This window comes from Neolamprologus brichardi, chromosome 14 (genome assembly GCF_056152115.1).
Source record: "Neolamprologus brichardi isolate AB-2024 chromosome 14, ASM5615211v1, whole genome shotgun sequence".
In the NCBI taxonomy this organism is placed as follows: domain Eukaryota; kingdom Metazoa; phylum Chordata; class Actinopteri; order Cichliformes; family Cichlidae; genus Neolamprologus; species Neolamprologus brichardi.
The window spans coordinates 5,737,152-5,749,426 of NC_142117.1; the positions used below are offsets into that span (position 1 = coordinate 5,737,152).

Here is a 12,275-nt window from a genome sequence, read left to right on the forward strand (position 1 = left end):
TAATAAATGTCATAGTAATAAACTGTCAAAATACCCCATCGCCATAACTTTCCACAAATGCTTTTGCTCTTTGCCAGATTTATTTGACAGCAAAACTATAAATAGAGGAAATGATATTAAGGCTTCATTAAAAATCTAATATTTTCTTACTATACCTACTGAAATAAAATTACAAATCAATATATAGTTATTTTATTTGATTACAATCTTACTATGCTCAACTCTATTACAAATTTCAAACTTCCTGGTTCTGAATAACAAAGAAAAGGAGCAAAGGTACCAATGGAAAATTCAGAGCAAGATATGTAACAAATGCCCGTAACATCACGAGTAGCAACAGTTAACTGGAAATAAAGGTCGCAAGGTTATACCAGAGGCTGTAGGCACAAAATAACAAAACTGTTTCACAGATAAAACCATTATCGATGGAGAGAAAAAAATAATCTGATTTTCCTTTGCGGGGGTCATTTCTGATGATGGTCTAAGACAGCCACAGAGGGGAAACCCCCGAAGGCTGAGTAATGACTGACTCATGCCATGAAACAAGTGCTGTATGCGGTATTTTCACACCTTCACACAGGTGTGGTTATTACTGGATTTCATTATGAAAAGTAGAGGTGAAAAATTCTAAATATGTTCCTGTTTTTAGTCAAATACAATCTGTATCACTCCTTTGCATGCAATCTCAAAACTGCCAGCAAGAGCTGCCATCATGCCTGAACAAACAGAAAAGCCATTTACCTACATGACATTTTATAACAAGCATGCCAAATAAAGGATTTGTAAAGTTTTTATCTGGTCAAACAACAAAATGTCAGCTTAGTAAACATAGATGAACATACAATATGTTTAATGTGTAAACAAGACTGCATATAACATTCAGGATACTATAACAAATAAACTGGTCCTTTGTTTGGTCCTAAAATGATGTAAATACAACTTCAGATGAGCTAGAAAACATTATATATTACAGCCTGCTATTATTTATTTAACGATTTAGTCAAAATTCAGAAGCACCATGTGAAAAACTAACCATACGCTTTGCTTCCATAGAGGTTAAGACGCTAAGCGGCAAACATCAGGAAGTGTGAGCACCTTAATGTTTTGGCATTTTACAGGTTTGGAGCATTCAGGTGAGTGTTAACGCAATGCCAAGGAAGAAAGATCTCAACGTGACTGGAATGCCACTGGTTAAGAAAGCTGCGTGTGAAGTGAAGCATCAATGTAAAGATGAGTGGACTAAAATTCTTCCAAAAAAAATGCGAGAGACGAATACTTGTACTTAGTTTTTCACAATCTGCATTTTGGCTTTGTTTGACTAAATAATGATGTGGTGCAATACACCATGAGTCATTGGTCTAATGTTGTATTTACCCAAGTTCTGCTATGGACAAGATAATTTTTTATTTCGTCCTGAAATGTTAAATCATAGAAATGATAGAAGGTGTACTTTCTTTTAACCTTGACTGTATTTAAAAAGTTATTTTCCAAAGATCAATTTGATCTTTGATTGTGTTGTTTATCACTATACATCTATATCTAAGGGTTTTCCTAGCTAAATGGGCTAAAATGGGAGTGAATGCATAGTGACAATGACTGACATATTTAATTAAAGCAAAGAGTCTGTGTTACCTAATTTAATATGCATTTTCTTGTCATTTTATACTCTGGTTAATTAAACCCCAGTTAAGAAATATTTTTATAATGGCAAAAGTGATATTCCCATTGTTTGGCATCAAGACTTTTATATGGAAGTAAAACCCTGTTGAAGCCAGCACCATTGCTTGTGGTTACTGACACTGAGACTCAAGGACAAGTAGAGGTGCGAAACATTCACATTTAATGTGGAAAGTTTTCAGATTTTAGATGTTTTATCAATAAAAAAAACTTGATATTTTTACTACTGATATTTTTTGGGGGGGGCTTGGAATTCAACCCACAACTGCTTTCATTAAGGCTTCACCTGAACGTTGCCTTCATTGTTATTCATTTTTTTAATAAGTAACCGCAAAATCCCCAGATAATATCCTAGAGCTCAAAGAGAGCTTAGGATTAATCACTTGTTACCAAAATGAAAGAAGAAGAACAACTAACTCATCTTTAAGACTTAAGTCATCAAATATTTGTCCTTTTTGCACAAACAATTTTCACACATTCATCAGCTATAATCGATTAATCAACTAATTGCTGCAGCTTCAATTAGAACAGTGACTTACAACTGAGCAGTTGTACGTTGTGTCTAACAGATTTTAAATTTAGAAATCTTGCTGCGTGTCTGCAACTGAAATATTAGGATAAGCAATAATTACATTGCACCACATCATATGAAATGTGCTGCCATCCATATTATTATACACATCTTCTGGATTTCCAATTAAAAAGCTGAGATGGAAATATCTGTTCAGGCGACAGGTGTTCAGGAAAATATATCAGAGTACTTCCCAACACCGCATAAAGCAGATGTACGAAGCGCTCCACAATGAACTCGAAATACTAGAGGTAGGGCTGCTCAATTAATCGAATTTTAATCACGATTACGATCTGGGCTTTCAACGATCATTAAAAATGACTGAGCCGATTATTAGCCCCTCCCTCGTGCTTTACTCTCGCGCTGCTCCGTGTGGCAAATCGAGCGCACCTCTCTGCATTTCGAACACGCGTCACAACAATTAAGAAGACCCAAGGGAAGCTCGGAAAGCTAAGCAGAAGTTATTTGGAGAGGAGAGTGACTGCTGTTGGTTGAAAAGAGGTAAAAAAAACTTCAGTGGTGTGGAAACATTATGGCTTCGTGGAGTCAGACGTGGATCAAGTAGACACAGTGTGTAAACTTTGCTACAGTGTCGTAGCTGCACCACAGAGCAACACTGCAAAGTTCACTAAACATAGATGTTTACATTTTTCATTTATTTTTTATATTGCAAACATTTGCACTGTTATCAGTATTTGCACACTATTATATATTATTTTTTGACAATCTTTAAAGTCATTATTCAACACATTGTTATTGTTAAATAAATATCGTCAAATAATCGAGATCTCAATTTCAGTGAAAATAATCGTGATTATCATTTTTGCCATAATCGAGCAGCCCTAACTAGAGGGTTTGTAAACTTGTAAATGTCATCGTGCAATCTGTATGATCATTTATGATTTGTTTGTATTTATTCATAATGCCCAATTTTGGGGCGACACATTTCTGCAGAGTGGTGCTCATTCCTACGTTCATACATTTGAGTTCACAGCTTGTTCCTTCACTAAACAATAGACAAAAGGAAAAATGCTGTTTCGTAAAGGTAAATATCACAGAATGAGTTGGAACCAAGTTCCACCAAAATCACCATTCAGAGCAACAACTTCCAATCAGACTGCAGCCAAACATAAAAACAGAGCCATCCACATCTGAATGTTAACTGCATCTGAGTAGTCCTGCCCGTCCTAGGAATCTCTCTCACACACACACACACACACACACACTCTTGCTACCACCCTCCCAACATGAGGCTGAGCCAGGCACGGTTGCTAGGCAACCATAATTCATGGACTGGCAATAAATGTATGTTAGCATGAAAATATAAAACTGAGGTACAGAGAGGAGAGAATCTGAGACAGACAGAGACTGAGAAATAAGAGCTTACCTTTATTCCCTTCAGCCCATTAAAATAATTATCTGTATTGTTCCGCATTTAACAAGCAGGTTAATCGCAATCAAAGAGTCTGAATCTGAAAAAAATCTGAATATATTTAAAAGTTATTTACAACAGTCTATTCACCTAAAGTCAAAGCTGACAGCTTTCTGTGTTTTTTCAAAATGATACTTAATATTACAGCAGGTACACTTCATATGGAGACGAGACAAAAAGGCTGAAAGATCAAGAGTGGGAGATGAGAAAGTTTCATTCTTAACAAAGAGCAATCTTTATTACTGAGACTGACAAGTACTGATACTGTTTCCTCTGAACAACCATTTTTTTTTTGACAGTTCAAGTAACTATGAGTCTCGAGTCTGGCTTTCATTTCTTTACTGTATCACACAGTGAGCCACATGTGAATGTCACCGCTAAAAGCAAGAGTTTCACTTTACTGTGAAACGAAGATTGAACATGAGAAGAAAATGTCAGATCAACCAGCTGCCATGATTGGCCTTCAAATAACACTGCCCTGGGCAATATCCTCTTTCACACAGTTAAGCTGAATAAACCATTAAAGAGTACAGTTAAAAACATTTAAAGCTGCCAGTTTGACTCTCTTGGAGTCTCCATTTCCTAGAAATGTACATTTGTACTTTTTGTACCTAATTGAAAAGATAATTTTGCAATCATGTGTTTTTGTTTATAGATTTCCATCCATCTTCTTCCACTTATCCGATTTAGGGTTGTGGTGGGGCTGGAGCCAATCCCAACTGTTACAGGTTGAGAGTCAGGGCACCAGTCTGTGGCAGTGCTAACACAAAGAGAGCTATTCACCCCTACAGCCAGTCCACCAGTTAACCTAACATACAGGACCCAGAGAGAACCCACACACACGCATAAATTCCACACAGAAAGGCCCACTCTTGCCAGTGGATTTGACCCCTTGGACCCTCTTGGTATGAGACATGAGTGCTAACCACCGCACCACTGTGGCATCTGTTTAAGGAATCATTAATATTATACTGAAATGTCTATGCTTAATGCCTTACTAAACTTGTTGTTAATCCAATTTTAGTCCAGTTAACTAAACTATTTACACATTTTGACTTAAATGGAAAATTGCTTTTTGAGTTTGTAGTCATGTGTGTCTCTGTGTGCAAGTCTTTTCAAAACCTAAAGAGTAATTTTTCTTTCCAGCATGTCAATGTTTTTCTTGAGTGGGATATGATTTCATCGTTGTAATAGGGCTATAAAAACACACCAAAAAAAACCCCCCAAATACACACACTGATCTTGGGCTACATTTAGGCCTGACACAGCTGAGTTTACGATGATTATTTTTTTAGGCTAATTATAAGCCATTGAAGACCAGATATATTTAGCCCAGAGAAGAACATCCACGGACGCTGATATTTAGGACTTGGCAACAACTCCGTGTATGAAGGGTATGTAGTTTGATTATTAAAGAGGCTTTTAGAGGGAAATAAATGCAAAACCCTTTATTGCGATGGTCAAATCTCCATCTAAATGTATATGTGAATTACCAAAATATGGCTGAATGCAAAAACCAAAACTGATTTAAAGACCTAAAAATATCAGCAAACATCTCTGAGATCATCCATGGAAACACATTTGTCACAACAAGTTTATCTTGACTAACACAAATAAAGAAAAGCTTGGCAGTGGATTTCAAGCTTCGCATTGTCAGACAAACAACAGTTCAGATTGTGGCTGCCGTATGCGTCGTGTTCCTGTAAACTCTGATCACCCAACGCAATCAACCGCACATTACCGAATTTAGTCACCCACACAACATATTTTGTTCATTAAATGCTGTCAAACCCGGTATCGAACTATACGTGAATGAAAAGAGAATCCACATCTGAGTGTGTGCATATACTTTTCAACATCAAACATGGTAATGTGACCTCATTGTGTGCTTTTTAAACATTTTCAGCACATTACACACACACACACACACACACACACATATATAGTAACATAAAATTTAAATATCCAAAATCCCTTTTCTTATTGTTTAATTGATTTTAATCATGTGAATTATGTTTCCGCTTTTAATCAAGCATGATTTGATGGTAAGTGGAACGAGATGATGACTGTTCATCTAGGTCAAATGTAGTGCGTACCTCACTTTTAATGTGAGATGTTGTTGGAACAAAAGTTCAGTCAGTTTTTCCAAGATAAATACATAACAACTAACAAGGGAACTGTTGCATCCATGCTGAGGATTATGTTTTACAGTAAAATACCATCTAACATGTCAAAAGAAAAAAAGATTTTGTATCAGAGAAAAAATTAAGAATTTACAAAAAATGTAATTGAATTGAAAAATAATTTAAATACCCTACACAAGGACATAAAATTGGAAAGAGTAAAAAACAAACACTAAATTCTTTAATTCACATAGGTTCCTATCATCGTACTAAGGCCAATGTTACAGCAAATTGTACCTTTCCATTAACATTGACTCCCTGCTTTGTGTGTGCAGAACCCTCAGTGTAAACTCACAGAACTCAGACTTCAGCCAATAAAAAAAAAAGTCTACTCAGACTCATTTTGCATAGGTCTGCATTTTTTGATTCCATGTGAACTTGTGTGTACAAACCACAAGAAGAGCCATACAAACCTTGTGTTTGTGAGTAGACACCAATTAGAACAAAACTGGCTTAAAGTGCCTGCACCAAGGTCTCGCATCAAATGTAAAGGGGCGATTTTGAAATGAATCATGTAAAGCTACTCTGGTAGTTATATTCGTAAATCCATCTTTGAAATTTTATTTCCCTACTAGTAAAGCATAAATGCCAGGTGTATACACAGTGACTTATTTGGAACCACTTACCACAGACAGAGTGCTAGTCATTGGGCCACCATCCCGGCTGAATGTGCTTCCATCTTGGCTCAACATAGTGGCCCCATCCTGGTTACCAGGCATGCTGGGCAAATCCATGCCCTGCAACTGGTAGGGGTGGTGTGGAGCTGAATTGGAGGGAGGGTCCAGAGAGTGATACGGTCCAGACGGGGAGTTGTGGGGGAGGTGAGGGGGTACCATGTGATCTGGCAGGGTAGGAGGAGTGATGGGTGGAATGTTGAAATCATCATCGCCCAAACCACTGACTGGGTATGACTAAAGACAGACGGGACAATGAAAATAAACAAATACAGTTTAGTCAGGGTCACTGCATTCAATAAAATATTGAGTCATCATTAGCAACATGGTTCTGCTCAGGGATTCCTTGTTCTGTCGCACATGGAAAGTACAAGATGGAAAGAGCAGCAGCAAGATCCCAGCACAGAACAGAGCAGGTATCCGTGACAACAGATATGACAAAGATTGCATCAAAATAGAAGCTGCAGTGGAGGTGGGTTGCAAAGAAGCTTGCATGTATGCAGTAACATTGGGCAGGGTAACGTAGCTTAAACAGCACACCTTAGCTCATGACTGCTGGTATGATATCAGATTTTGACTTCATGGCTGACCTGAACTAACAAGCGTCCTGCCCCCTTTCTCATAGAGGGCAAGACGCCCCCCTACGAAAAAGCTATTGGCATCAGCAGGAAGGAAAAACTCACTTTTAATAGGAATCAGCCTCTGACAGAACCAGGCTCAGAGGCTGGGGTGATGGGAAGTAGGCATTTATTTAATGCCAACTAGACTTCTAATTTTATTAAGCCAATGTACATTGTTGTTGCCTCATGGGCACTTCATTGGTGTTGGAAAAAGTCCAACCATCCATCGTTGTGTCCCTAGAGTGTTGAATCTACACTGTACTTTGAACAGATGTGGGCATCCATGTGGCTTGCAAATACGGGATATGATCGCTGGAGGGTATAAACTAAACCATCAGCTATTGTGGGCTGGCGCTGAGATCAGCTGATTTACCAGAAATGCTGAAATTCATGGCTTTAGTGCTTCTTAATATTATCTTATTAAACAAACAAACATTGCTATGAGCTTTCTGAAATGTTATGGATGTTAAAGTCAGGTGTGGGGTAGCTGACATAACATGATGGGCAACACTTAAAACTTGAAGTGACTGGGCTATGTTGCTTTTAGCAGAGTGCACAACTTAAAGAAAATCAATAATAATTGCATAGGGGTCTATAGGAGTACAAGAGTCATAAAACATTCCTGTCAGAGTTATTAAATGACTGCGAGTGGAAAAACTACACACCATTGTTTCCTCAGACTCCAGTCTACAGCTCCGTATTGTGTCATGCAGTCTGTCTTCGTCAGCCACAGCTTGTATCATAGACTAATTATTGCTAATGATATTCCCCGTCTTGAAAGAAAAGCCTCGTGAACAAATACTTGCTCATTCAGTGACACAACAATACAGTAATTTATATGTACAAGCCCGTTTTGCCTGAGAGAATAGACACAGGCAGGTTTTTGTGTGTAAAAAAATACAAAGGTGCTAATCTGACATACAACAAAAAAAAAAAAATCAGGAGCAGTCCCCATATCATAACAAATTATGCTGAGAGCAAAGACACATGAGAGGGAGACATGAAGAGGGAAATGAGTGAGAGAATCATGCAAGAGGAGTGAGAGATAAAGAGAGGGAGAGAGGCAGTGTTACAGAAGCCCTCTCATACTAATCTGACAGAGGAGATCTTTTATAGAGACTGACAGTCTTTTCTGCTTGGCTAGCCACACCAGTCTCTCCATCTCTTACTTTTTTACTCTTCATCTCTCACCATCCCTCTCCTTCCACCCCTCTTTTGCTCTCTCTCCTAATCTCATCCTCAATTTCCCTTTCATCTCTCACTCTTTTCTGCTCTATCTCAAACCCCCACATGCAGTGTTGAGTTACAAGTTGCATGACTTGTGAACTAAACGATGAGTTTTACAGTATAGGTTCACTGTGGAACTCGCTGCCACCGTGCTAAAACACGGTTCCACTTAAGTTTCCGCTTCAATTTAATATTTAGGAAACAAGATATAAAAATAAAACAAAATGATCAACAAATTGAAAAAAAAATACTTTCATTTCCCTTCATTTTGTGCTCATGTTCTCTATATTTACTATATTTTATTGCAGACTAACAAAAGCTAACTCACATCAGTGAGTCAAACTGCTGCACTGGGTCACAGAACACAGCAGATATGCATCGCTCCCTCTCACATCTTTCAGTTTTAGTCAAATTTAAAACTACTTTGATTCGGCTGCAATTCAACAGTCAATCTACAAAACAAGTTTGTTAAATAAGTCTTTATGGGTGTGTCATGTAATCCCAGTATCAGCTTAGAAGGGCTACGAGGTAGCACCAGCACTGGCATTAGCAGCGCTGTCTCGACTGTGTCTTTTCATAACTTCACAGCCTGAGTACTTATCAACTTCTTACACGAGTAGCAAAGTTTTAGGTGCCAGGAGCATATTTTAAGATGCTTTTGCACATTCTAAACAGTGCAAAAGCAATTAAGTCAAGCATTGTGTCATACGGTGGAAGCGAAATAGATAAATGCTGCATATAGAAAGAGTGTTTTATTAATCCCAAAGGGGAATTGCACTTTAAAGGAGCATCAAAATGTTGAATATGGATTGAAGATTTGCATGATTGAATAGTGACGCCATTTATTCTCTGATACTTATTTTGGCTCTGTCCTGTTGCTGTAAATACAATCTAGAGCACAACTCTGAATAGTCCCAAAATAAATGCAATTCAGTTTTCAGTAAACTGTACTAAAACAACAAACACAGTCGCTAGCCATACTGAAATGTTACCAAGCTATTTCATTAAATAAAATTATGGACAACAATGTTTTAATTGACCAAAATCTGGTCAGAAACAGTAAATCTGTAAAGCCAAAGTGAAAATAATTGGGCTCTATAGACGAGAGACAATTGGAAGATAACTGAGGGAAATGTCAAAATGAAAATAAATGATAAATAACTGAATAAATGAAAGATCAGTAATGACATGTAACAGGATACAGTACCTCCCATAATGCAAATCAACTGCACTGTTAATGTTCTGTGACTTAGTAATTTAATCTGAAACTTTAGCCTTTAATTATTGTTAAAGAGGATCAACAACCAACATGTAACTTTAGCATCTAATTAAAGAAACGTACCACTCATTTTCACTGTTGTACTCATCCATCTGTTTCTCTGCAACTTTTTCAAACTACTCATGGTTCTCCACAGCTCGCACTCTGCTTACGATGAATATCATTATATTCTATGTTTTAACAACATTTCACAAATAGTACATTTCCCACATATTCTCTGTGATCAGCCCCACATCCATTTTATTGTTTACAGTGCACGTGTGGTCAAGTGCAGTTCAACTATAGCTTAATTATAAATGGCACAAGTATAACAGTTTCGGGAGGCATCATGTTATCATTTTATCATCAGTCTCACCTGACTAAGGTGTGTCTCGATTTCTGAAAGCACTTCTTGCCTATGCTGTCTGTGGACTTTTTTGAGGTGATTTCTTTTTAAAAATAACCCACAAGGGGAAAAAAGCTAAATCTTGCAAGAATGTTGTTAAATTTACAACAAGGAGTTGTGAGAGTACGTGACACTTCTACATTAAAATAAAACAAAACTTTACATACCAAACCAGTAAAGTAAAACTTGATCTAGTGCAGTAATTTTACTAAAACCTGTGTGACCAACTACATAGCCCTGCAAGCATACTGGGTTTATCGGGCAACCATCAAGCCGAATGGTCCGTTTTCTTGGATCACTGTTACACTGTTGAGCTCTGAGCTGTGCATAAATTATACTGCTTGTCTGTCTGCCTCTCTCCCTCCCTCTCCAACTCTGTCATTCCTTCAACTTCTGCATAAATTATTCTTCTCCTTCTCTCTTCCATTCATGTTGGTAGTACAATAGACTGTTCCTTGTGCAATGGGAGCTCCTAGAAAGACTAATGTAGTCAGGATTAAGTCCTTTCCCACATGTCGTGTTCGTGTTACAAATGCATGTCTCACAACTCCATGTCTATTTCATAAAATTTACAGAAGGAGGTTATCAAATACATCTGCTGCAGACAGGTTGCTGATTTGTGAAGTATCCAATGGGCATTCAGTTAAAAATTTCTTAAATTTACAATACTGTGAGTTGCTTAAAAGTCAATATTCAGTATGACCACTTTTATTCTTCAGCACAGATTCTGATCTTAGGCAAGCTTTCTTTCCAAAAGCTCTTCTTTGGCTGTTCTGTTCTCCGTCAAGATCATGTTATACATGTTATATCAATAATGTTAAGGTCTGGTTCCAGGGGAGGTCAGTTCTTAACTGATGGTAATCTATCCAGGTACACTTTTATTCCATTGGCTGTGTGTTTTTTCAGATCATTGTCCTGCTGAAAAATGAAGTTGTTGTCAATCAGACACTTTCCAGATTGTATTCCATGGTGCATCCAAATCTGATTGTACATGCAATCATTATTTCATCAATATTGACAAGATCTGCAAAAGCACTCGCTGGAATAAAGCCCCAAACCACAACTATGTTTTACAGACGACTGTAGACACTCAGTGCTGTCTCTGTCCTTTGATGATAGTTTGAACCAAAAGTTTCAAAAAGGGATTTATCCTTCATAAGACTTGTTCTAGGACTGATGGATTATAGCAAAATAAAAATATAATCATGATTATTTTACTACAGTTACTTAACAATCATGCCGTTAATGAACTTTACAAAATGTGCCTTTTAACAGTTGATTGCCTTGAACTTTAAATGTAGCCTAATTAACATGAAAAACAAATAAATGGTAGAAATAGAAGGTGAAGGTGGTGGGGGGCACAAGGTCATCTCATAAGAAGTCAGACTCCGATTAATGGCTGTTTCACTATAAAGCCAATTATGCAGCTGTCTTTGGTGGCCTACAGTCTCTAGAGTGGGGTGATTAGGGCCATGGTGGATTACCTGTTGCCCGTGCATACATGCACAGTAGTCACACAGATAGACGGTCAACAGCCAACCAACACCTCAGACACATACAGCCAAAACGGGACCAGACAAGACCCTTGATCAGCGGTCCCCAACCTTTTTTGCGCCACGGACCGGTTTATGCCCGACAATATTTTCACGGACCGGCCTTTAATGTGTCACGGATAAATACAACAAAATAAAACTAGTACCGGTACCGAAAAAAAGAAAGTTTGTTCATAACACACGTGAAAAGACCCAGGAAAACCAAGTTAACGATAAAAACGATAACAAAATAACGCTGAAAACCGATAAAAACCCTGAAAACCATACATTTCACACCTGAGCCTCAACTCTCGCGGCCCGGTACCAAACGACTCACGGACCGGTACCGGTCCGAGGCCCGGGGTTTGGGGACCGCTGCCCTTGATGATCCGGAGACAAACAGTGAGTGAATTTGGGCTTTTAGATAGAGGTGAAAGTGAACCAGGTTTAAAATGAAAATCTAATTTTATCCCTTATTATCACTGAAGGCCAAAAATCCTAGAATTAAAATTCTACTGACACATGGTGGGGTGGTAATTAGAGTTTTTTAATGTCCACTAGTGGCCAGCTGTTACAGCAGCTATACAGCAGTGTGTGACGCATAAAGCCCTGGTGCACGTGGGTGGGGATTTACAGAAAATGATTCCACTGTGCTGTGATTCTTTCCTGTGTCTTTATAAAAAAAATAGTGCTTG

The 12,275-nt window shown here is 38.0% G+C and overlaps 1 protein-coding gene across 1 annotated transcript in view; it reads right to left on the bottom strand.

Moving 5' to 3' along the window:
* tox (thymocyte selection-associated high mobility group box) overlaps window positions 1–12,275 on the bottom strand; it is a 58,147-nt gene that overhangs the window by 14,869 nt on the left and 31,003 nt on the right. The window contains exon 4 of the mRNA XM_006808411.2: window positions 6,490–6,774. Coding sequence (XP_006808474.2) covers window positions 6,490–6,774 — 285 coding nt within the window. The remainder of the gene's footprint in view (window positions 1–6,489; window positions 6,775–12,275) is intronic.